Source organism: Balaenoptera ricei, chromosome 5 (genome assembly GCF_028023285.1).
Source record: "Balaenoptera ricei isolate mBalRic1 chromosome 5, mBalRic1.hap2, whole genome shotgun sequence".
NCBI lineage: Eukaryota > Metazoa > Chordata > Mammalia > Artiodactyla > Balaenopteridae > Balaenoptera > Balaenoptera ricei.
The window spans coordinates 50,834,119-50,859,364 of record NC_082643.1 but is presented as its reverse complement, the minus strand read 5'-3'; the positions used below and the strand labels follow the sequence as shown (position 1 = coordinate 50,859,364).

The 25,246-nt window shown below is 44.7% G+C and overlaps 2 protein-coding genes across 4 annotated transcripts in view; both read right to left on the bottom strand.

Moving 5' to 3' along the window:
• Positions 1–24,013, bottom strand: PPEF2 (protein phosphatase with EF-hand domain 2). Of its 2 annotated transcripts, none has more exons than XM_059922825.1 (12): positions 23,882–24,013; positions 18,813–18,940; positions 18,604–18,661; positions 17,567–17,742; positions 16,136–16,250; positions 15,033–15,079; positions 14,072–14,238; positions 13,566–13,602; positions 13,323–13,472; positions 3,638–4,021; positions 2,403–2,588; positions 1–1,271 (listed from the first exon to the last, which is right to left on the bottom strand). In XM_059922825.1, the coding sequence occupies exons 1-12, from the start codon at positions 23,934–23,936 to the stop codon at positions 1,014–1,016; spliced, it is 1,761 nt and encodes a 586-aa protein (XP_059778808.1). In that variant the 5' UTR covers positions 23,937–24,013; the 3' UTR covers positions 1–1,013. The 2 variants fall into 2 exon arrangements, with proteins under 2 accessions (XP_059778808.1, XP_059778809.1); XM_059922826.1 differs by lacking the exon at positions 23,882–24,013 and adding an exon at positions 19,147–19,418.
• Positions 20,030–25,246, bottom strand: part of NAAA (N-acylethanolamine acid amidase) — a 64,701-nt gene continuing 59,484 nt past the window's right edge. For both annotated transcript variants that reach the window (XR_009503297.1, XR_009503299.1), the window contains 2 exons: positions 23,882–24,019; positions 20,030–20,203 (listed from right to left, as the gene is read on the bottom strand). The gene's annotated coding sequence lies outside the window, so the exon portion shown is untranslated. The remainder of the gene's footprint in view (positions 20,204–23,881; positions 24,020–25,246) is intronic.

Genomic DNA, 25,246 nt, shown 5'->3' with positions numbered 1-25,246 from the left:
GTGTTGGGTCTTCGTTGCTGCGCGTGGACTTTCCCTAGTTGCAGCGAGTTGGGGCCGCTCTTCGTTGCCGTGCGCGGGCTTCTCATTGCGGTGGCTTCTGTTGTTGCGGAGCACGGGCTCTAGGCGCGTAGGCTTCAGTAGTTGTGGTGCGTGGGCTAAGTAGTTGTGGCGCACGGGCTTAGTTGTTCCGTGGCATGTGGGATCTTCCCAGACCAGGGATTGAACCCGTGTCCCCTGCATTGGCAGGCGGATTCTTAACCACTGTGCTGCCAGGGAAGTCCCTATGCTGACTTTGTTTTGATTTCTAATTTAGTTTGGCTGATAATTAAGCTTGTTCAGCAGCACTGCAACTGTATCTTTCAGCAGCTTATATACTCTGGGGCCAGCTTCTCAGTGGGCAACAGCACTGTAGAGTTGTTAAGTACGTGGGTTCTGAAATAAGACTGTCTGGGTCAAGGCTTACTTTCACCACTTACTAGCTGTGTGACCAATGGCCACTGATTTAACCTCTGTTCCTTAATGATCTCATCTATAAAACTGAAATTAGTAATGCTGTGTTTTTCATAAGCTCATTGTGAAACAATATATAAATTCTTTACAATAACACTTAGTGTATAGTAAGCTCTCAACTAAGATTAGAACTCAGACTCATCTCAACAGAAACCATTTAAGTAATATTATATGCTCTCTTCCCAGGAAGAAAGGAGCATTGTTAACAAATGTGTGCACTGAAATCCATCTGCTAAATCCCCAGATAGTGAAAGAACCTTTGTCTGTGGTTGACTAGGTAACACAAACGCTTTAAGGATGAAAGAAAAAGGAAGAGTGACCCTGGAAATATTTAGTGGCCTGGTATATGGACTTCACCCAAGACATACCCACGGAGAATAATTTCTGCAGGAAGCAAATTTGTCCCTTCCATTAATGATGGGTAGGTGGAGATTTTAGAGTGTATGGAGGAGAAAGAAGAGGCCCTGTTTTGATGTCTATTCTAGGTCCTACTGCTGACACAGCTAAATTTTGAACTCTGACTTAGAATTTGGATAAATGTAATGACATTTGCACTTCAAAGTTTCCACGAACAGTATAATTCTGTCTTTCTGAAAATCATTCATTGAAAAGTCTTGCCTTTGCCTCATGGTAAGCGTGTGGGTTGCCTTGTTAGCTTGAAACTGCACAATGTGCGGGGTCAAGGCCGGCCCTAGTTTGACATAGGCTCCTCTGTTACTGCCAACTTCGTAGTAGTTGGAGGCAGAAAAGATGGTTAACACCTAAATGAAAAAGCAGGAAAGAGACGGGCATTCAGGTTCACTGAAGAACTCTTCACCCTCAACCCTACAGGGCCCAACCCAATTTCAGGGGTGGCTGTTTCTTCTTGATCTCGTCTATGTTTTTTTTGTTTCGTTTTGGATTTTTTTTTTATCATTAATGCTAATAGGGCAGGAGTTATGACTCAAGTAATAAAAACTTGAACTCTGATAGGACATCCACAACATGTTTTCTTCACATTTTTATCCCAATCAAAAATAGCAGGGGTCATAGAAAACACTTCATTTGGTTCGACTCAGAGGCAAGCTAGGTCTGATTAACTGGGATGGCCATTACAACTAGCAGGCAGATCAGTTATTAAAGGTGGTGTGAAGCCTCAGAGCAGAGTCTCCTTTGGAGTGTTGGGCCTCCTGAGATGTTCTGTGAAAAAAATTTCCACTGTGTCAAGACAATGGGAAATGCTAGACACTGTATCTCTTCTTGGAGATTTACAATGAATATAGGAAATTAAAGGCTCTCAGAAGTCCTGCAGTAAAGAAACTTATACAACTGTTTAACACTCCTGTTAAACGTTTCTTACATTAGTTGATGTCAAACTTTTTTCCTCAGCGTGGAAACCTGTAATTCTCCTGTAGAGTTGGTATTTCTGGGCATTAGGCTAAGCAAACATAGTAGGATTTGGAGATACCCAAAGATTTAGACAGGATGTTAATTATGCTCCTGAGGAGACAAACCATCCTGAATGCCTGCCTGGGGCTCAGTGCAGAGATCCTGTTACCCTACAGTGTAGTTTGAGACCTGTGACAGTAAGCAATGTGACAAAGAATAGAGATGTGGCTGGGAAAACACTGGGCCATATTTCCATCCATGAAATGGGACCATGTCTGCCCCTCACTTTCCTCTCAGGGTATTGGTAAGTGGTGGCCTCAATCAGAATGTGAGTTTTAAAGAGGCTACAAAAGTCAAGGATAAATGACTGTAAAGAACCTAGTTACTTTGGGCAAGTGGATGGCAAATGGATAACAGCTACAAGGCACAGCCGATAGTGAGGAGCTGAGAGCCTTAGCTCATCCATGCCCTGGAAGGGCGATATGGACCGGACCACCCTTGCGCGATGGCAGAGGCCTGCCCACCTTGCGGCCGTGGCAGAATTCATAGCCCTCGGGTTTGCACTCGTGCGAGCGGATCAGGAATTGCAGATTGTATTTCTGTAGCAACCGTTCTGTCACATTAGGCCCAAAATAACAGCCACCTCCTCGAACGGTGTTGGCCTTGCAGCCCGCCTGAGCCATGGGGTCACTCCACAGTATATCCACCACCTAGAGAGAAAAGGCATATTTTGCAAAAGGAGAGACTTGCATTTTAATGTTTCAGTTGTAAGTCGATGTTGAGGTCCAGATCGATAACTCAGGGAGAGTGTAACCCAGACTCACCGTCTCTCTCTTGGAGGTTTGTAGCCTCAGAGTCACCTGCGATTCCTCCTTTCTCACCACCCTCCGTCCAATCCATCAGCAAGTTCTGCTAATTTTACCTCTTAAGTAATTCTGAATTCCCTCCTTTTCTTTACTGAATGAGGCATAAGAAGCTGCCATTTTTCGTAGGTCAAAAATGGTTGAACACCAATGAGTTCAGGTAGTCCTATTAGCACTACTACACAAGATCACCGGCAGCAGAATCTCCCACCTGGATTACAGGTCTCCCTGCCAAAGTCTTGGCCTGGGGAAGTGGCCCCCCATTTGGCCGCCAGAGTCATCTATTTCGGCAAGCACTGTGCGTGCCTACTCAATTTCCGTTCTCCTCCTTCCTAGCTAACAGAACTCTTCCTGGGGTATTCGGCATGGCAATGTGCCTGGCTAAATACTTGCTTTCGCACTCTCCCTTGCAGCTAGGGGTGGCCATGGGATGCAGTTCTGAAGATTTTGGAAAAGCCTTTAGTTGCCTGAAAGCAGAAGACAGAAGCGGCCGATGTAGCCCTTCTGGCCTTGAGCCACAGCAGCCAACTGATAGATGTCAGATATATATAAAATAGCATCCAATAAACTGTGGCTTACCTTCTTAGCCCAGTGATGCTAGGTCACTAAACCTAGTTTACGCAGACAATAGAGCCCACCTGCTACATCTTCCCATCCTTTATAAAACTCCAAAGTATGAGTTATTAGGCAAATACCAATATCCTTCTGGGGTGTTCTAACTCCAGGGAGGGAGAGAAAGAGAGGCGAAAAAAAAAAACCACTCTGAATTTTTTTTTTTTTTTTTTTTTAACCACTCTGAATTTACATGGAAGGAGGAGATTTGTTCGGTTTTTCTGAAATCCTCCCTCTTTCCCGAAGGCAGCCAAAGTGCAGGGAGTAGCGCCGGCCACACCCACCTGCCTCCACGCCTCCTGAGTGGGCTCTGGCCGCCCCTCAGCTTCCGAGTCCGCTTCGGATGCCAAGGGCAAGGGCTCCTCCTTCTCCTTGATCACCGGGAAGCCCGCTTGCTGCCGACACCTCTCCAGCTCCAGGTCCATGGAGTGCCGCACCCAATGGGAGAGCTCGTTGGGGTCCAGGGGGACCCTGCAGGGGACGCTGGAGGAGCGCCCGGCTCTGTGGGCCTTCTGGCTGCTGGGGCGGAGGGGCGAGGTGGGGAGAGAGTGGCTTTCGGGGAGGAACCACGGGGAGGGTCTCCCGGCAGAGCTCGTCTGGTTGGCTTTTCCCTTCTCCGCCTGTTTCTTATGCTCCTTTCTCGTTTTGCACCTCATGGTGGAAACAATCTAAAAATGTCCAGAAAAGATAACAGATGCTTCAATGAGACGGTTGGTCCTTTTTGAGCAGCACTTTGGCATCAAGTCAGTGCTCCCTGCATTGGGCTCCACGGATTGTCCCGGCGGTGACAAGGTCAGCAGAGAACTAGGAGTAAGCCTTTAGAAGCTTTTATAGCAATTTGATACTGCTGTCATTCAAGCACGTGATCAGTGGGCTTATATGTTTTGTTTGTATCTCATTTTTCTAGTCATTCACATTTATTGGATTTTACAAAAGTATTGATCTGTGACAAATTAGAAATTTATGAAACCTGGTCCTCCACCACAGATAATTGGAAAATGCTAACCTAGGTCATTGTTTCTAGGAACCTAGCGATTTTTAGACAAGGATGGGAAAGGGCACCTCTCAGGAAGGAGAGCTCTTATTGACTTTCCTGTTGTTCCACAGACGCAAAAACAAAGAAGAAATGCAGCCTACGGCTGAGAAATGTTGGGATGGGAAAAACTTGATGCTTACTGTGGGAGAGACAGCACTTACTGGCAGTGTACAGGAAGTGCTATCTTGTCTGCTGAGGAAGGACAGGGGAGGGGAAGGGAGGACCTCTTTTCAGCCTGGACCTAATCGGGAAGATACTCTTCTTGCCAAAGGGACTGAGTGTGGTCCCTCTCACTGCCTCAGAGTCATTATGGTACTGGGACCAAGCCACCAATGTAGAGGACACAAGCAGGAAGAATTCTGATCATGAGAAAGAGAGGGCTCAGGCCACAGAGCAGAGCTGGGTCATCCAGCCAAAGGGAAAGAGCAGCCATTCCCGGGGTGCCTGAGTGCCACCGTGAAGACTGAGGGCCACAGTGTTCCACAAGGACATCAAGATAAAGGTCTGGTTCACAGGGGGAATTCTGTGCAAGTGTGTAATCAAGGAGCAAGAACTTTCTGCAAATAGGTCTAAGGGCTGATGTACACACCACACGTCCTGGTGTGGACTGACTGTGGGCGGGAACAAAGACGGACACTCAGAGTGGCTCGGCGGTAACTGACTGACATTTGAAGAGGGATCCAGATGGAAGAGAACAGAACAGAGGTTCTTCTCTAACACTGGACAAGTGCTAATTACTTCCTAGGCAGTTCCAGCCCTGGGCATAGAGAGTGAAAATCCACAAAATGTGAGTGGACTCATAACCACCTCCTTCTCTCCTCATCTGTCTTCTTGCCAACTCACAGCTGAGGGCCAGTCCATCAGTCCTGCCCTTACGATCCTCAGGTAACTTTATAAGGATGTTATCTGCTTCAAGAGGCATCCCTAGGACTTCCCTGGCGGCACAGTGGTTAAGAATCCGCCTGCTAATGCGGGAGACACGGGTTCAATCCCTGGCCTGGGAAGATCCCACATGCCACAGAGCAACTAAGCCCATGCGCCACAACTACTGAGCCTGCGCGCCTAGAGCCCGTGCTCCGCAATAAGAGAAGCCACGACAATGAGAAGACCGTGCACCACAACGAAGAGTAGCCCCCGCTCACCGCAACTAGAGAAAGTCCCTGCACAGCAATGAAGACCCAACGCAGCCAAAAATAAATAAATAAAATAAATAAATTTATTAAAAAAAGAGGCACCCCTAACTTTTATTCTTAAGGGGAATAATAGTTTTAATATGTATTGAGCCTCTTCCAAATAGGTGCTATCCTTGGCCCTTTATAGGAATTCATTGATGAGGCCTCACACCCCTATGAGATGCCATCTTCATAGTTTTGCATGAATTCATTGATTAGCCCTCACCTCCCTATGAGACAGCATCCTTACTTATAGTACAGGTAAGAAAATTGAGGCACAGAGATACTAAGACTGCACCAGGACTGAATCCAGAGCCCCTGCTTCTCCGATTTTCTGAAACTGTGGGTAATCATTAGTTAAATCCATTCCACCTATAACCTGCCTTCGCTAATCAAGGTTGTTTTAATTGTTGCTACAGAAGACTTGAATGTCCTCCAAGCAGTACACAGCCTAAATAAGATGCTTGCCTGAGTTGTTTTCCGGGAACTTGGAATCAGCTGCGTCTAGTTCGAGCTGAGCTGATTAAGACTGGAGGGGACCACTGACCCTTCAACTAGGCATGCACTAGGGTACTATTAGTGCCCTTTTGAAGGTGGAGAGGACTGTGTAGCCTGGTTACACCTGCCCAGAACCATGATTACTGCACCTTTTTCTAATCACCTTTCCCCACACTCCTCACACCTCAGATGCCCTGCTGCTTTCTCCTATAAATACACTGAGCACCTTGCCTTCAGGGAGGCAGATTTGAGATGTGTTCTCCCTCTCCTCACTTGGCTGCCTTGTCAATAAACTGTCTCTTTGCTGTAAACCTCAGTGTCTCAGCATTTTGGCTGCTATGCTAGGGCAAAAGGAACCTAGTTTGGTAACAAATATGGCAAACCAGCCAGGAGATAAGTCCAGATGGACCTTTTGGCTGTGGTTGGTTGGCCCCTTGCCAGTATTAAGAGCCTGTGGGTGAGTCCAAGCAGCTCCCTTGCCCGTTTTTTCCAGGGACCATCCTCTGGGTTTCCCTCGTGAGGTGCTGCTGACCTTCAGTGCTTAGTTCTGCAGCAAGGAGACAGTTTTGGGGATTTGGGGTTGGAAGACGTCTTTGGGTGAGTAACCTTGTTAAAGAAATGCACCTGTGCCTAGATTGTTTGGCAATTCTGATCTCCATACCTGGGTTAAAGGCCCGGGGCTCTGGTTTTTGGTTTTGTTTTGGTCTTGTTTTGTCCGTGTCCACCTATGGCTGATTGTCTTTTAAGTTGCTAAGGATTGGCAATTGGGGATTCAACTTCTTGGTGACTGTAGCAAGGACCCTTGGAAAAATTTCACTGCTGTGACCACCTGGAAGCAAAGCCTCTTCAAAAGGGGAAATATTAATTCAGTTCCCCCTTGCAGCCCTCTAGGCAGCATTCTCCAAAATTGGGAGACTTTCAGTTATAAATTCATGGAAGAGGTTTTTTGTTTTTATGGGGGTTTTTTTGGTAACACTGCATGGCCACAATATCCTTAAGACCCTGGAGCACAATGGTCTGAGTGGATCCTTGAATTACAATTTTGCAAGTAGATTTTGTAAATGGGAAGAAAAATAAGATGAAATAATTTATGTCTAGTCTTTTATGTTATTGTATCATTAGATTGATATGTTATTGTAAGATTATGGTCCAACAGGAAGGGAAGGCAAAGAAACCTGTTTTGCTTGATTCTAATGAAAAGGAAGACGACTTGCTATTAATTCAGTCGAACGTCGCTTCGACTGCTCCTCCTCCACCCTTACATGATGGTGCTGCTGCTGTTTCATTGCCAGCGCCTGAGTCACAGCCTCAGGTTCGTCCCCACCCCTACCCCCCCACCCGTTAGATCCAGAAATAGGAACGGTCTTCCCCTCTCATACTGCATACTGATCGGGGTACTCAGTTTGGCCAGGGAGCTACCCAAGCTCAGGTGGGGCGATATCTGTTAAGGTAAGTAAGTCCCCGTTGTGGGTATGAATGCTGAGACCGGGCAGCCAATGGGACTGATCTGGGTCCACTCCCCCTTTTCAGCTTTAGATGTATTTAATCGGAAGAATATGCCAACTTTAGAGACATGACCCAAAGGGAATGGAAAATCTTTTTTTCATCGATTTTTGCAACTCACAGCCCAACCTGGGCAGATGTTAAAAATGTGTTAAATACCTTCCTCATTTCAGAAGAACTGGACAACTAGAATGGTGCTGGATAAAGCTAGGGAGGAGGCATATTGGCTTCATACTGAAACCCCTGGCAACCGGGTACGGGCTGCGGCAAGTGTAGCTGTACCAACAGTGGATCCTAATTGGGATGTGAATGCTGGGGACAGGCCAAAACTTGAACGTTACTGAGATTTCATTCTTGCAGATTGAAATGAACATTTCATTCTTCATTGCGAAGAGGGGTACCAAAACAACTGTTATTGGTCAGAGTGCCCCCAATATACAGAAGAAACTGCAAAAGGTGGAAGGGGCTTTAGGGATGCCTATGTCTCAACTTGTTGAAATTGCCTTTTTTTTAATGGCAGAGACCAGGTTCGGGAGAAAAGGGAACAACAGAGAAGGAAACGACAGGCCATTCTGCTGGCGGCTGCCTTAACACAGGAAAGAGCTGGACCAACTCAAGGACCCACACAAGGGACTCAGCAAAAGTTAGGCGGCCCCAAGCTTCCACTCGAATGGAGCACCCCATAGTGGGACCCCTCCAGTGACACTGGAAAAGAGTGTCCCATCCTAAATAAGACTCTTGAAGAAGGTAAACAACAAGTGGCACACCAGATGCCCAAACTGAGAATGAGTGACCAAGAATGATGGGGCCCAGGGTTTCCTTTAAATCCTGTCAAAATCCATCAATATCTCTCCTACAGAGCCCCCAGTGATGATGAGGGTGGGAAATCAACTTTCAGATTTTCTGACCAATTTGGGGCCACTCATTTGGTTTTTAAATACCCAGCTTTCTAAACTCTCTTCTGAGACTGTGTTTTAGTAACTGGGGTGTCTGGAGAAATCTTGAAAAAGTCTTTTCTCCTGCTGCTAGACTGCCAGATGGGGAAAACCCATCTGAAGTATAGCTTTCTATACATGCCTGAATACCCCATTCCTCTTCTGGGATGAGATTTACTAACTAAATTTACTGCCAAGGTTACCTTTGCACCTGGATGAATGGGTATTAAAATATCACCAGAACAGGCTTGCGCACTGCAGACTTTATTGCTCTGACCTTGAAGAGGACAGCTAGCAATGATTCTGGATGAGATACTGCAGGAAGTGAGTCTGGAGGTATGGGCAGATGGGAGGCCAGGGAGAGCAAAGATGGCTAAGCCTAGACAGGTTAGACTTCACTCTGGGGCAAACATTCCAAACTTAAAGCAGTAATCGTTAAAGGAGCAGGCAAAGTGTGGAATTCAACCCCTGTTACTGGCCTTCCTTGAACATGATTTAATATGCCCGTGCCGTCACCTTATAATACTCCAATTTTATTGGTCCAGAAACCAGGCACAGATGAATATCGGTTTGTGCACAACTTAAGAGCAATTAATCAAGTCGTAGAAGATATTCATCCAGTAGTCCCTAACCCGTATATTCTGCTCACTACTTTGTCCGGAGATTTTTGTTGGTTTACTGCATTAGAGTTGAAGGATTCCCTTTTTTTTGTATACCCATGAGTTTTGAATCCCAAGAGTCGTTAGCTTTTGAATAGTAAGATCTAGATACAGAAGTTAACAGTACCGTTGGATAGTACTTCCTCAGGGATTTGAAAATTCACCCACAAGGGACTTCCCTGGCGGTCCAGTGGTTAAGACTCCCCGCTTCCACTGCAGGGGTCGCGGGTTTGATCCCTGGTCGGGGAACTAAGATCCTGCACGACGTGCAGCATGGCCAAAAAAAACCAAAAAACAAAAATTCCCCCACAATATTTGAAGAAATCCTGGCAAAAGATTTGAGGGACCCTCAACTAATTGAGGGAGCCTTGATGCAGTATGTGGATGATATTCTGATTGCTAGTAAGACAAAGGACACCTCAGACCAGAGTATGGTTTTGACTTTGAATTTTTGGTTGAGTGAGGCTATAATGTGTCCAAGAAAAAGGCACAGATTTTCTGCCCTCTGTCAAATATTTGGGTTTTGAACTCTCACAAGGGCAGAGAGACTTGACCCCTGACAGAGGAAGCTCTAGTCAGGGTTGCCGTTCCCACTGCCGAGAGACAACTGCAGGGATTCCTAGGAATGGCTGGGTTCTGCCTCATTTGGATCCCCAACTTTGGACTCATTGCAAAACCCCTTTAGGAAGCTCTTAAAGGAGGAGGCAGTGAATCTCAAGTCTGGACTAGGGTAATGCCATAAGGCATTCCAGGTTATCAAAGAAAAACTGCTAACTGCCCTGGCTTTAGGTCTTCCAGATAACATCAGAAAGCCCTTTGACTTATCTGTTCATGAGAGACAAGGAATCAACCTTGGAAACCTGACTCGGAAACTGGGCAGCATAAGGAGGCCTGTTGCATATTTCTCAAAGCAGTTAGATACAGTTACTAAGGGATGGCCAGTTTGTCTTTGGGCTATAGCAGCTACCTGTGATCTTTTACGAGAAGCAGAGAAATTTATACTAAAACAACCTACCACGGTGCATACCCCTCACTGTGCACTTCTCCTCCTACAACAGAAGGAAGGATATTGGTAAACTTCAGGAAGATGAGGAAAATATCAGGCTATATTATTGGATAATCCTAATGTTACTCTGAAAGCAGTCTCCACCTTGAATCCTGCCACTTTGTTCCCAACTAATACTGAAGAGCCTATGCATGATTGTATTCAGATAATCGCACAAGGCTATTCCAGCCACCTAGACCTGATGGACCAACCATTGGAGGACCCAGTCCTTGAGATGTTCACAGATGGAAGCAGCTTTATGGACCAGGAACAATGCAAAGCTGGGTGTGCAATGGTAACTCATCCCAAAGACACTGGAAGCAGAAGCCCTTCCCCCACGTACCTCCTCACAAAAGGTGGAACTTATAGCCCTGATGAGAGCCCCCCATACAGGTAAAGATAAGAGAGTAACTATTTTCACTGATTCTAAAATGTACTTTCTTGGTGGTCCATGCTGGGGCCATTTGGAGAGAGAGAGGATGTTAACTGAAGAGAAGAAGGAAATTAAACCTGCCACAGAAATTTTAACCTTATTAGAAGCTGTCATGGAGCCAAAAGAATGAATGTCCACTGCCCAGGACATCAGAAATCAGATTGTCTGACTGCTCAAGGGAATAATCTAGCAGATCAAGCAGCAAAGCTAGCAGCCAGGACTAAAACACCTAGATCCCCAATGTTGGCCCTGATCCCCTGATGTGGATCTGACAAGATGCTATCCAAAGTATTTTCCTGAAGACTTAAGGCCAATGAATGGGGATCTGATTGGCGTCCTGGCCATTCTCAGGATGCTGACTCTAGGAAGGGTGGGTTTATAACAGACATAGCAAGATCCTTGTACCTGAACGCCTTATAGAAGATGTAATACGTTATATACACCGGAGTACCCACTGTGGGAGAGATGCCACCCTCTGGTGGATTCAGAAATTCCTTACAGGACCAAACATGCAAAGGACAATTCAGAAGGTGATACAGAAATGCATGGTATGTACTAAAAATAATCCTAAAACTGGGCCACTGCCATTAATCAAAGGAGTTCAGACTCCAGGTACTGGACTGGGAGAAGATCTTCACTGTGATGCCAAGAGCCACTGGAAACCTTAGGTGCTTATTAGTATTTGTGGACACTTTCACTGGTTGGGTAGAAGCATTTCCTTGCTGGTCTGAAAAAGCCTGAGGTTGTTAAAGCTCTCCTAAAAGAAATAATTCCTAGGTTTGGGTTACCTGTGTTCATTCAGAGTGACAATGGAGGGGCCTTTTTAGCAAGAATAACTCAAGAAGTATCTAGAGTCTTAAACCTTTGTTGGAAAGTACATGCTTCTTGGCGACCCCAATCTACTTGCAAACTGGAAAAGAGGAATCATACTCTTAAAAAGACTGTAACTAAAATTTGTCAGATTAATTTAACCTGGGATAAAGCCTCACCAGTTGCCCTGCTTTGACTGAAGGTAGACCCTACAAGCAGGCTCCAGTTGAGCCAACTATGAACTGTTGTATGAGAGAACCTGCCATTGTTCCAGAAATGGTTTGAGATCCAGAAGGAACTCAAATTAAGGAACGTAGATAATGTCAGGTGTGTAGAATCATTGGAAGCTACTCTAACTGCTCTATGTAAGTTTGCTTCTAGCAGGTTAATGTTTCCTGCAGATGTTCACCTGCGCAACTTTTGTCCTGGAGACTGGGTCCTGCTGAAATCTTGGAAGAATAAACACCCAGAAGGCTATCTCCATCCTTGCTGGACTGGACCTTATGAGGAGCTACTCATGACCCACTCCCTGGTGAAGGTGAAGGGATTAAGCCAGGGATCCATCACACTCAAGTTAAGCTGGTCCCACAGAGATCAGTGGAGCCACCATATCCTGCCTACAGGAATGTTTTGACACTACATTCTGACCAATGGGATGAGAGCAGAAGAGATGTATGCAACGTCTTCATTATGTCTTTAAAGGGTAGGATCTTCTTCTTCCCTTCATTCCTCTATTGTATTGCCTGGAACACAGATGTGGCAAGCTGTGCAGATGAGGGCGCGGGGATGACGCGCTAAGGATGGCAGGGAACAAGACCTAAGAATCCTTGGTCCCTGGACAATCTAGTAAACAAAGGTGCCATACCAGCCAAGAAGTGCATGTTCCCAGATTCAAACCCAGGTTTCATAAATGAAACGCTCTTTCATTTATGTCTCATAAAATAGACTTTTATACCAATTAGAGTTGCCCAAAGTAGACTGGCTTATGTGTAATAACCTCTCTGTCTTTGGAACTGCTCAGGCTACTGTTGTCAAGGATGTCGTAGCTGGGATTCCTGTGTGGATGGGCAGTGGAGGAGAGAGGCTATAGGAAGATACCATTCAAGTGTAAGAGTCTATGACTAAAAGGAAACAGAATCTTTGCTTTTTTTTGGCTGCACTGTGCAGCTTGTGGGATCTCAGTTCCCAGACCAGGGAGTGAACCTGGGCCACAGCAATGAAAGCACCGAATCCTAACCACTAGACCACTAGGGAACTCCCTAGAATCTTTGCTTTCTAGTTTTCCACTTCGAAAATGAAACAGAAAATCGAGACCTATTCATATTGTGGTATAATGTACTCTGTCTTTCATTCTCACCCTCCCTCTGCTGGTTATTGTAAGTTCCTTTAAGGCAAGTACCATCTCTGGTTATTTTTGTATTTCTGCTAGCACTTTCCTTGCATAGAGTAAGCAATTAAAACACGGTTGTTGAGTTTTAACTGCAATTGATCTTCATCTTCGTATCTGCCAACAGCATCCCCCCTGCATGTAGTAGGCCCTCAATATACCTTTGAGTTTAATTGAAGATGATCTGAATTATTTGGGAAATGGAGGCACATCAGGTGGCAGTGATTGAGGGGTAGTGATTAGAATTACCTAGATCAGGAGTGGCAAACAGATGGCACTAGCTGCCACTCCCTACTATCACGTCCACAGCAAACATTAATTGATCACAGCACGCTTGCACCAGCTGTGGATTCCCAATCCTCCGTTCAAAGATTTAATGGATTTATTAGTCAACTGGAGTCAGCATGGAGTCAAGATGACATTTGTTTTATGCTGGCAGTGACACCTGGCATTATAGTGAAATCTGCATTATTTTAGCACTCAGTCAGTACCTTGTGCCTGTCTAGTTTAGCCAAGAACTCCAAGTCAGTCATGTCTGACACTCCACCATGAAGAATCAGGACTTTCTCATCAACCAGAGTGGCCAGCGGAAGCCAGCAGAACACATCTTGCAGTAGTTTTAGTATTTTCTTGCCATGTGTCTAAAAAAATGACATTAATATGATATTAAGTTTCAAATAATTTACTCAACTTATCTGAACTAAGAGAAGCTTTTGCTTTTAAAGGCAGCGTACCTTATATTTATGCATCACTTCCTTTGTGAAACCATATCTAGATTTAGAAGCAGAAACAGATTTTAGATTTAGTGATATGAGTTATAGCATGCTTGCATTTTTATAAAAATGCATGCTCTAGATGCATCTACTTAAATATATGGAAAAGACACTGAGAAATAATTGCCAAAATGTTTAAAATCATACCATTATCTGTGGGTAGAGATGTGGGATATTTTAATTTTCTTTTGTTTATCTATATTTTCTACTTTTTCTATAGTGAACCCTTATTGTTTATATGATAAAGTGTATGGCTATGTGAAAACAAATGTAATGGTTTTATTAGAACAGTAGGATATTGTATAAGTTTTTAAAAAATCTTTTAAAATGGTATATATTGTGTATTCCACTTTAGAAAATTGGAAGACTACTTTAAAAAGGCATCTAACAAATAAGAAGCTCTGGCAAAATAACTTTACAATCACAGCAAGTAAAGATCAAATCCCCAAGCGTGTTTTGGTTTGTACCGTAAGTTCACCATATGGTCCTCATGGTTTCCTCGGTTGAGGTGGAACTCTTTTGGGTAAACCAACATGAAGGCAAAAAGAACCATCAGGATCTCTACTGAATCCTTCCCTCGATCCACAAAGTCGCCGTTGAACACATAGGCCCGCTCTGGTGACGGGAGGCCGTTCTTCCCAATAAGGAGAGAAGTCCAAGAAGAGGCAGTGGAAGGAAGGGAATAGGAAATTGGGTCAAGCCAGTGTGCATTTGACAGTCCTATCAGGCCTGAAAGCCAATTCTGTGCTGTCTGGCTCTCTTCCAAACATGAAATGTCAGTAAAAGATGGGAATATTGGAAATACTGTAAATATTTTATATTGGTCTCATATTTCCTTTCTAGCCAGGCTGAGGTTATGAGATGCTCATCGAAATAAACACGTTATCCAAAGCCACACTGCTGCCAGGTGGTCTGTGCAAAGGGCACTGAACTTGTAATTCCAAGGCCCGTTTTAAGTTCCGGCCACTCTGTCCTTAACTAGCAATAATAACAATAGCTGCCATAGATTTCTCAGGATTTAACAAGACAATACATCAGGAACTGCTTTGTGTTAATTACATTAATCGAATATTTATATAGCTTGTTATATGCTCTGTATTTGATAACTAAAAATAGATATGAAAATAGCTTTTGGTTGCTTTGATAATAAACAATTTCTCTATTTAGTAATTGATTTTCTTTTTCCCAAATAATGATTCTTTCTCTTTATTAACCTTACATTTTGTGTTTTAAACAGTTTATAAAAATACACTAGAATATAATGCGGTGATGACTTTTACATTACACATTTGCTACATAGTAGCAAATATTATTCTAAAATATTTTAAAATCCAAGTAATAACTTAAGCATTTCTTTAATGGAGACTGTATTTGAACTTCTAAATTAAACCTCAGAGCAAGACAGGAACATAATTTGAGCATTCTTACCTTATAAAATATAAATATTAAGTCATCCAACTGGCCGTGTAAATCTCCTAACAAAGACAGAAAAACATCAGTTTTGATTGGTCTTCACCATTGTTTCTAATTTTTTATTATAAAAAGGAAAATACCCATTGTATACCTACAACTAATACAGTATTATGTCAGTTATATCTCAATTTAAATAAAAGGAAAATACCCAGGAAAACCTGACAAAGAAACTTAGGCATACTCATTTTTCCATATATAAGATAGGGATAAATATTAACTTCCCTTGTTGCAGGGATAGTTAATATTGAAAGCAGAAAGCACGATATTTCTCCTGTGCGATTATCATGAACAGTAAATGACTTACGTTTTTACTGAAGCAAAAATGGGACCGAAGAGTGCAGGGTTGAAAACCTGGATGAGAACTAGAGAGATTTTTGCCCCACCTGAAGCAAGAAGCTGCTACTCACGGGTCAGTGTTACAAGATTTTAAGAAGTTGGAAATCTGGATTTTAATATGAAATCCTCCAATTTTCAAATGTTGGAAACTAATGTTAGAAATTTAAGAACATTTTGAGGCAGACAAGACATACTGCAGGCTGCCAGTTTACGATCCCTGGTGTATCACCGTCTCCCCTAAGTTCAAGTGCGGGGCATCAGTCTATAATGGTTATTAAAACATCACTGAAAACATAAGGAGATGGAGAAGACTGTCATCAATAGGATTTCTCTCTGGAAGAAGAATAAATGTGGATGGAAGGAATAATTTGCTAGGCATTTAGGCCTGTTCAAGTACAGTAAGTAAGTAAACTGTCTTCTAACAAGGGAAGGTCTGGTTATTTGCTAGGATTTTGTTCTGAATGGAGAGGATGAATTTGGGGCCAAATCTGAATCTCTGGGAAAAATAAAGCAGAGGCTGGGCCCTCTTACCCCACAGTTCTCCTTCACGGCACCACCCCTACCTTCAATAACTGTGGAGTAAATATGTAAATGTAATCAGTGTGAAGGCGTGAACCCGGCCTGCCCAAGTGGCCATCGGGTCCCCTCCAGCCCTCCTGCCCCTCCCTGATCACAGGCAGAGTTTTCTGCTTCGTGAAAAGCCGTTTCTGACTGGCTCTTACCACATACTGTGATTTCCTCGCTGTAACAAGTGGAGACCCGGTTGATGTTTGGCAGTTGTACCAGATGTTTCCTGGCTTCATACAAAAGATTCAAGACATAGCGAGCATGGAGCCTCTACTAGGAGGAAGAGGAGGGAGGGGACAAAACAACACACACTTGTGAGGGAAGATGGGCCTCACCTTTACTGCTTAATGACCCCAAGACCGCAAAAGGGACCCCAGTAAACTGCTCCTGGGACCCTATGCACAGATCCTTTCTTTCTCACCCATCTTCTGCCCTTGTTTGTGCTTTGCATCACCCCCCAAATACTGAACTGAGGTCCTCTTTCCTACCTACTCTATGTAACCCCTGCTTGCCTTGAGCTTGGGAGAAACACATGATTGTCTCAGCAAAGTATGGATAAGCGCATGTATATCGATGGTATCGGCGATCCTGACATTACTGGGAAAATCATCCCAGCTCCTCCTGCAGTGAATTATCTTCATATGAAAAAGGGGAAGGATTGGAATCTGTCATAAGAGCCAGAATCTGACCACTTCTCACCAGTGCCACCTCTACCACCAGGGTTTCAAGCCACTATCATCTTTCGCCTGGACTATTGCAGTAGTCTCTTGACTGGCCTCCCTGCTTCAGCCCTTGCTCCCTATACTCTAGTCGGCAAACAGAGTGATTATATTAAAAGGAAAGCTGGATTATATCATTTCTGTGCTCATTGTCTCCCCATCTCTTTCAGAATGAAAGTCCACCCTACTCACCTCTCCGTCTCCATCTTCTAATAGTTGTTCCCTGGTTCCCTCCTCTCCAGCCACAATGGCCTTCCTGATGTCCCCGAGCAGTCCAAGCAAGGTCCTGCCTCAGGGCCTTTCCATTTGTTCCCTCTGCCTAGAACGCATTCTCCAGACGTCCACATAGAACCCTCTCTCACCACCTTTGACCTTTGCTCAGAAATCACCTTTTCAGTGACACCTTCCCAGACCACTCTGTAAAATTGCCATCTCTCCCACCTAGAACTTAGTTTATGCTTTGACATAGCTCTGTCACCTAATATATTAATATATAAATATTAGTCATTTGTTATTTATTATTATCTGTCTCCCCACTAAAATCTCAGCCCCATGAGGGCAGAGATTTGTGTCTGTCTTGTTCACTGTTCAGTGCCTAGAAGAGTACCTGCACATAGCAGCACTCAGTAATCATCTGTGGGATGAATGAACATAGAGATTACATGATGGGGAGGAGGGGTTCTCAATACATAAAAACTAGCTGATCAATCACAAGGTCCTGGCTAAGAAAAGGGCAAGTGGATCTCTCTGACGGATCCCTGACACAAATACCCTAAATCCAGGGCCATTCCTTCTGCATTGTGTCTGCTCTACTTCTACACATTCCATGGAATTGGTGGTGACCCAGGTCCCCCGAGGTGAGCTTACTTGTTTCACTCTGAAAGCTTCCACCAGAGCAGTTGCATGGTCGGGAAGGAGTGGGAAGGAGAGGCGTGGCCCCGTGTAACTGTCCGGTACCTCGATGGATTCATAGTCCCTGCAATTCTCCATCTCGGAGTCCTGGGGGGATCTCTCCTCAGTGAACATGCGGTTCAGGAAGTCCCCTAGTCAGGACAGAAGGGGTGGGCCAGCTTATGATCAGACCTGCAGGCACGGGCAATATAGAATTCATTCCCTGGACCATACTTGAAGTGGGTCCTGGCCAGTCTGGCTTCGGCTCCAACACAGGAGAGGAGAAAGTAAAGGGCAAAGTGATGACAAATTAAGATGGGCGGGAGAAAGGTTACGTTAGTATGTCAATTCCATTCTACTTGTGTTTTAAAAGATTGTCTGAGAAAGTACAGAAATTTACGGGCCTAGGTTGGTAAGCAGGAGGAAAGCGAAAACTGCGGTGGAAAAAAAGTTCACGGGCATTTCTGGTGTACTTAGTGAGTGTGGCAGATGCCTCAGACTTTCAGGCGATTCATTTCCAAACGCTGCCGCTGCATCTCTGCCTGAGGGCTTTGTCCCTGGATCTGCAGAGAGCCCTGCATGACAGGCCAGACCTGCGTGAACAACCCTCCCCGCCCGCCCCCCCAGCAGCCCTCTACCGATGACTCTCGGGAGTTGAGACTCCAGTTCCCTCTGCCTTCAGGCGGGATACTTCCCAGGCTGCGCTTTGCACTATTTCCCAGGTACACTGCAGGTTTAGTAACCCACCCTTTTTTGCCTGCCTCCCCTTTCCTGAGTCCCTTCCCCACTCCCTCCCCACCTCCCAGTGTTTCCTGTATTTACCAAATAAACTCCTTGCACCCAAACTTTTGTCTCCAGGTGTGCTTCTAGGAGAACCATTTACTTGTCAGCCTCCTCGCTCATTCCCTGGCTGTCACCAGATTCACATTTCCCCTCCCTGTGCATCGCACACCTCACCCCGATGTCTTTGACCCTGAGACAGGAGGACCGGCCACGCGGCAGTTCATACTCACTCTCGTTGTGACTGCTGGGGGTGAAGTGATCCACAAGGTAGCTGAAGAAATTGTGGAGCTGCAGAAAAACCCAAGAAGACGTGGCTTTAGAGATAGAACGAGAACCCAGGAGTGGTCCAGATCAGCTGCACCTCCTAGGCACCTGGGCCTTGCTGTGCGGGGCCTGGAAGGCAGAGCTGGAGGTGGCCCCATCCCACATCCCGTCGCACCTTGACCTGGTCTTGCTGCCCAGCATACTCTATAGACTGGAAGATGCTCCAGGTGCAGTGCCGCCTCATCTCCAGGCGGGCCATGTAGCGGCGGTACCACCTCTGGATCAGGGCCGCTGCCTTGAAGGCTGTGACACAGATGGAGAAGCAGGCGTGTGAGGTGGGACTCCCTGGGCCTGCGGGGGGAGGTCGGGGGGGTGCCTCTCCCACCGTAACGTGGGGACAAGATGGGAGGGAACGCGCTCTATTTTGCCACCAGTAGGAAGGATTTGCCTCACTGCTGGCCGGGGTGCTCTTTTCCCCATTCCCGCCCCCATCCCTCCTCCATTCTTACCTATTACTTATACTAAAATCACTGGAGGACTATTGGAATTCCCACTTTTTGATGAAAACATTTATATGCGTAGAGATGCAAAGGTTGGATTCTGAGAAAGAGATGTAAACTGGGGAGGTTGCAAGGTTGCAGCATCCTTGAAGAGTAGGATGATGCAGGTACTACTCAGCCGTAAAAAAAGAATGAAATTTTGCCATGCGCAGGAACACGGATGGACTTGGAGGGCATTATGCTCAGTGAAGTAAGTCAGAGAAAGGCAGATACTGTATGATATCACTTATATGTGGAATCTAAAAAATATCAATACAACAAACTAGTGAATATAACAGAAAAGAAGCAGACTCACAGATAGAGCACACTAGTAGTTACCAAGTGGGGAAAGGGAAGGGGGGAGGGGCAATATAGAGGAAGGGGAGTAAGAGGTACAAACTATTATGTATAAAGTAAGCTACAAGGATGTAGCGTACAACGTGGGAGATATAGGCAATAGTTTATAACTGTAAATGGAAAGTAACCTTTAAAAATTGTGTTAGGGCTTCCCTGGTGGCGCAGTGGTTGAGAAACTGCCTGCCAATGCAGGGGACATGGGTTCGAGCCCTGGTCTGGGAAGATCCCACATGCCGCGGAGTGACTAGGCCCGTGAGCCACAATTGCTGAGCCTGCGCGTCTGGAGCCTGTGCTCCGCAACAAGAGAGGCCGCGATAGTGAGAGGCCCGCGCACCGCGATGAAGAGTGGCCCCCACTTGCCGCAACTAGAGAAAGCCCTCGCACAGAAACGAAGACCCAACACAGCCATAAATAAATAAATAAAATTAAAAAAAAAATTGTGTTAAAAAAACACATCAAATGCAAAAAAAAAAAAAAAAAAAAAAAAAAAGGATGGGATGATGCAGGGGTCAGAGGGTGGGGAGGACATTCTGATACTGCAACAATAGACAGGATGTCAGGAGTCTGGTTCTGGGCCTGGAACTGCCCTGACCAGCGATGTGGCCTCAGGCAAGTCAACTTTCTGGGCCTCAGTGTCCTCATCCGGAAAAAGAGATGAACTAGATGATAACTGGGGAGAAGAAACACACACACAAAATTACTACATACTATCATGTCAGGTGGTGGTCACTGCTTGATATCCCCAAGTTCCTTCAATCCCTGTGGCTTTGTGTCCCCATCACAGTACACCCAGGACCGTGCTGACTACCCAGTCCGAAGGGCAGCCTTTGCTTCTCCTTTTGCCAGGACCTGTGCTGGGTGGTCGTGTGCTACAGGATGGCATGAGTAGGTTGAATTCTTCCTTTGAGCTCTGGAACCTGCAGTCAAGTACTGCTGCCAGAGAAGAGGACAGCTGTCCACGTGAGTAACTAGATTCTCCTTAAGCTCCTGGGCCTGAATGTGCCACCAGGGATGAATGGAGCCTTTGTGGATAAAGCTGGATTGCAAAGGAAACCCAGCAGGTTCACTCAGGTCAACCTTGTGAACAGTAGACAGATTGATTTAATACACCTAGCTTGCATTAGAGAGCTAATGGAATTCCTACCGATGTCCCTAAGAGGAGATGAGATACAATAGTGAATGGGAAAAGAGAACTTCAGAGAAATTTAAGCAAAGCTGAATTTGGTTTTCTGTGAGGAAAAAATGTCATACACTAAGTATGTCCCAAAGGCACTCACGAAATAATAAGCGATGAGGATTGAATTCTATAAATCCCCATTCACAGTAGTGAATGAAACGCCCAGAGTAAGCAGTGCTTAGCTAAAGTAACAAGTCATGGGAAACACACAGACATCTGCACCTCACCCTAGACCTACAGCATCAGAATCTCTACAGGGAACCCAGGAATCTGTAGGTTTAATAAGCTCCATGATCGATCCTGACTTGTGCTGAAGGGTAGGTATCACTGAGGAATATCATGGCCATCAAGTTTCCGTGAAAATGTTGTTTGCTAACACCTTGCCTCAAGCATTTTAAGGCAGGTGCTGCCAACTGGACATACTTATATCCTCAGTACCTCTTCGGCTGCTCAGGGTAGGCAGACCAGGCAGTGCCTCTGTTTCTCCCTTTTATCCTCCCTCCCAATCCTCTGTCTAGGGCCTGGGTTCCATTGAGATGGGTGCTGTGAGGTTGTAGCATAGTTTAAGGACCTCTACCCCATCCTCCCTTCCCATCAGTGCAATACTACATGCTTGGGCTCCTCTTCCTCAGCCTTGTGCAGACTAAATCCTACGGCAAAAGTTACAGATACACCTGGCTGTTAAAATTCCACATTAAGGACAAGGCAACCACGCGGGGAGACAGAGGCCAAGGTGAAGAGCCGTCCTGGAAGCAGAACCTCCAGCCCCAGCTGCCCTGAGGATCATAGACAAGCCATCGAGCTGGGCCCTCTGCAAATTCCTGACCCACAAAATCATGAGCAGAATAAAATGATTGTCTTAAGCCACTCAGTTTTGGGATCGTTTGTTACACAGCACCAGATAATTGGAATGGGAATTGTATAAATGTTTTATAAAATTATAAAGCAAATTTAAATCAAAATTAAAAAAAAAAATCAATCTCTAAAAAGCAAAAGTCAAACAAGTGAATCTAATCTTGTACAAATTAGTGGCATAACCACACAGAAAGGAGTTCTTTCAAATGACTTGAAAATTCAGTAAGTTGTATATGCCTAGTGGATGTACTCAAAGGACAAAAAGAACTACAAAGAAATCTTAAAGAGTTTTCAGTAATCATATTGTTATAATAGTATTGTTATTATTTTTCAGAAACTTTTTTATATGCTGTAGGACAAAGTAAATAATACCACATCAGTATCATTAGGGAAAAAAGTTTTTTTTAATAAAGAGAAAGGAGATATAAATATAATATCATATCAAAGTTGTTAAGTAAAAATATTGTGATCCTAAATATAAATTGGTCATTAAAATAATACATATTTTCTGTATCTGGTCACTGAAAAGGTGTAGGAAATAATGACCAACCTGGTAACGAACACCCCAAGCTCTGGAGAAATAGCTATTTCTGGTCTGTAGTCAAAAATATGCAAGATGAGCCTGGGACCTATTGCCAAACTGGAAAGGAAGCCATGAGCTTATAAAGATGCTTAGGCTTATATAAACAAGGTGCTGTCACCATTTCCCTTGCTTCGTCCTTCATCTCTGGCTGCCTCTCCTCGGCCTCCTTCACTGGCTCATCCTCTTCGACTGATGCTTAATAAGTACTGGAGTCCCTCATGGCTCTGTCCTAGGCCCTGGTCTCCGACCTATCTTTACTCTCACTCTAGGCTACTTCAGTGACCCCCATGGCTTCAACAATCACCCGTACTCTGATGCCTTCCAAATGCATGTATCTCCACCAACATCTCCAAAATCCAGATCTGAATATGCAACTGCCTACTCAGCACATCCACCTGCATGTTGCATGGGCATCTCAAACCCAGTGTGTATAAACTCAGCACCTTCCTTCTATTCGAGCTTGGTTCTTCTCCATTATCTTTATGTCAGAAATTGGCATCATCACCTGCCGACGTTTTCTAGCTAGAAATCTGGAGGTCATTCTTGATCCATCCTTTTCCCCAACCCCACACATGTAATCAGGTGGATCCTATCAATTCCACCTCCTGAATATTGTTGGAATTCACCCTCTTCTCTCCATCTCTACTGCCACCAACTCTGGACCAAGGCATTATCATCTCCTGCTTAGATGACTTTAGTAGCTTCTAAATTGTTCTTCTGGGCTTCCCTGGTGGCCCAGTAGTTAAGAATCTGCCTGCCAATGGAGGGGACACGGGTTCGAGCCCTGGTCCGGGAAGATCCCACATGCCGCGGAGCAGCTAAGCCTGTGTGCCACAACTACTGAGCCTGCGCTCTAGAGCCCGGGAGCCACAACTACTGAGCCCACGTGCTGCAACTACTGAAGCCTGTGTGCCTAGAGCCCGTGCTCTGCAACAAGAGAAGCCACCACAGTGAGAAGCCCGCGCACCACAACAAAGAGTAGCCCCTGCTCGCCACAACTAGAGAAAGCCCGCGTGCAGCAACGAAGACCCAACACAGCCAAAATAAATTAAATAAATAAATAAATTTATTTTAAAAAAATAATAAATAAATAAATAAATAAATAAATAAATAAATAAATAAATAAATAGTTCTTCCTTCTACTCTTACCACCACCATCCAGCCTGCCTCAATCCCTTCTTCATGGAAGCCAGAAGGGTCTTTTATGTATGTAAATCTTATTCTAGAACTCCCTGTTTTGAAATCTTCAGTGGTTCTTCTTGTCTTTAGGATAAAGTTTAAAATCCTACAAGCTCCTGAGTGATGTGGGCTCTGCACACCTCAGCAGCCTCATGCCATGTCACCTTCCATCTTGTTCACTTCAGACCACTCAGTTCCTTGAATGTGTCTCTCTCCTTGCTACTTCATGACCTTTGTACCCTCTACCTAGAACGTTCTTTCATCTCCTTTTTGCCCAATCTTATTTCATTCAGTTGTAAAGGTGTAGTTTGGGATAAACCCAATGGACAACACTGACTCCTTGAGTAAATTTTAATTCTATTAAATATAGTTCATCAAGTCCTAAGACATTCAGCTGAGCATCCTAGTGGTCATGCCGCAAGGAGGAGAAGCCGATTTTCAAGAGTTAGCATGAGGAGAAATGTAACGATTTCCTGCCCACCCTGAGAAGCCCCTCCCTATGCCATGTAGGCTTCGGGGTACCCACAGTTAGTCTGAAGGTGGGAAGCACATACCTTTCTCTGCATTCTGGAAAGCAAAATGATGTTGGGTTGAGGCGCCGCTTCCCATAGCGTAAGTGTAATGTTTCTGCAGGACGCAGATAGCAGGTCCAAGGAAGAGTGAATTGTTTGCTGACAAAAGGAAGAAGGAACCTGCAATAGGGAGATTTGGGCAGAATATTAGTTCAGGTAGACCAAATTATCTGTGAACCTTGTCTCCCACATCATAAAAAAAAATGTGAGGCTATCATGTGATAGCACCCTCCCCGCACCTCCCCGACCTCAGTGCATGACATATTTCTCCCCTATGTTCCCTCCATGTGTCATCTCATCTCTCCCCTGTGTTTTCAACCTTCCTACTAGATTTTCTTCAGTCTAAAAACATACTGAAGTCTCTTCTCAGAGCATTTCATCATCACCGTCATCCTTTGACCTCCTATATCCCTCAAGCTATAACCCAACTTCTCTTTTCTTCTCATCCAGATTTCTCTGGAGTAGACCACTTATTTTCTCCTTAATTCCTCTTAACACCATGTTTTTCATCCTCACTATTGACCAAACCTTTTCATGCTGATGTCTCCAATGCCTTCATCTCTTCAGCCTTGACCTTGCCAGAACAGCAAGGCCATCATGTCATAAGTCATGTCTTGATTTAAATTCTACCCCTTGGCTTTCCATGATGCCATGCTCCTATCTCTTGTTGACACAACATTAATCAGTCAATCTAAGAAAGAGTTGGAAAATTTTATTTGAGCCAAATTTGAGGATTTATAATGCAGGAAGAGCGTCTCAGAAAGCTCTGAGAACTGTTCTGCTGGTTAGAAATCAAGGCAAAGTTATATAAGTTTTTTTTGAGACAGAGAGCTGTACAGCAAATGATGTATTACAGTTTACACAATCTAGATCTGCAAGTACAAAGTGGCGGGTCATGTGACCCCTTACAAGATCAAGAAGGAATGTCATCTTCAAGCAATTGTCTTGCTGGTGCTGGGAGAATGTTGTCTTTATGGCTGAGCAGGTATTCCTGCCGATGGGGGAGGTTTGGTCGATGCATAATGCAGATACACAGTTCACAGTAGAGGGGAGAGAGGAGGCCAAAGGGCAGAGAAATTTTTTTATGTTTCAATTCTTCTTGTCTTGCCATAAAATATGAATTTTATTTCATACTGTCTCTTTCTTCTCTCTCCTTCCTGAGCTCATTTTTCTCTATCCACCCTTTAAATGTCGATTTGATTTGTATTCTAGTCTCAAATGTCTGCTCTCCTCACTCTGTATATGCTTCTTAAATCACTGAGTCAACTCACACTTTCAGCTATCACTTCCTCCCTCTTAAATCTCCATCTCCATTTCAGACTAACTCTAAACTTCAGCCTCACACAC

What these genes read in the sequence shown, in the direction of transcription:
- PPEF2 (XM_059922825.1), bottom strand. Translation starts at nt 23,936, where the DNA reads ATGGGAAGCGGCGCCTCAACCCAACATCATTTTGCTTTCCAGAATGCA. An exon ending in GGCAGCAAGACCAGGTCAAG is followed by an intron (nt 18,662 to 18,812) that starts GTGCGACGGGAT and finishes GTTTTTCTGCAG; the next exon opens with CTCCACAATTTCTTCAGCTA. An exon ending in CTAAACTAGACAGGCACAAG is followed by an intron (nt 4,022 to 13,322) that starts GTACTGACTGAG and finishes GGACATTTTTAG; the next exon opens with ATTGTTTCCACCATGAGGTG.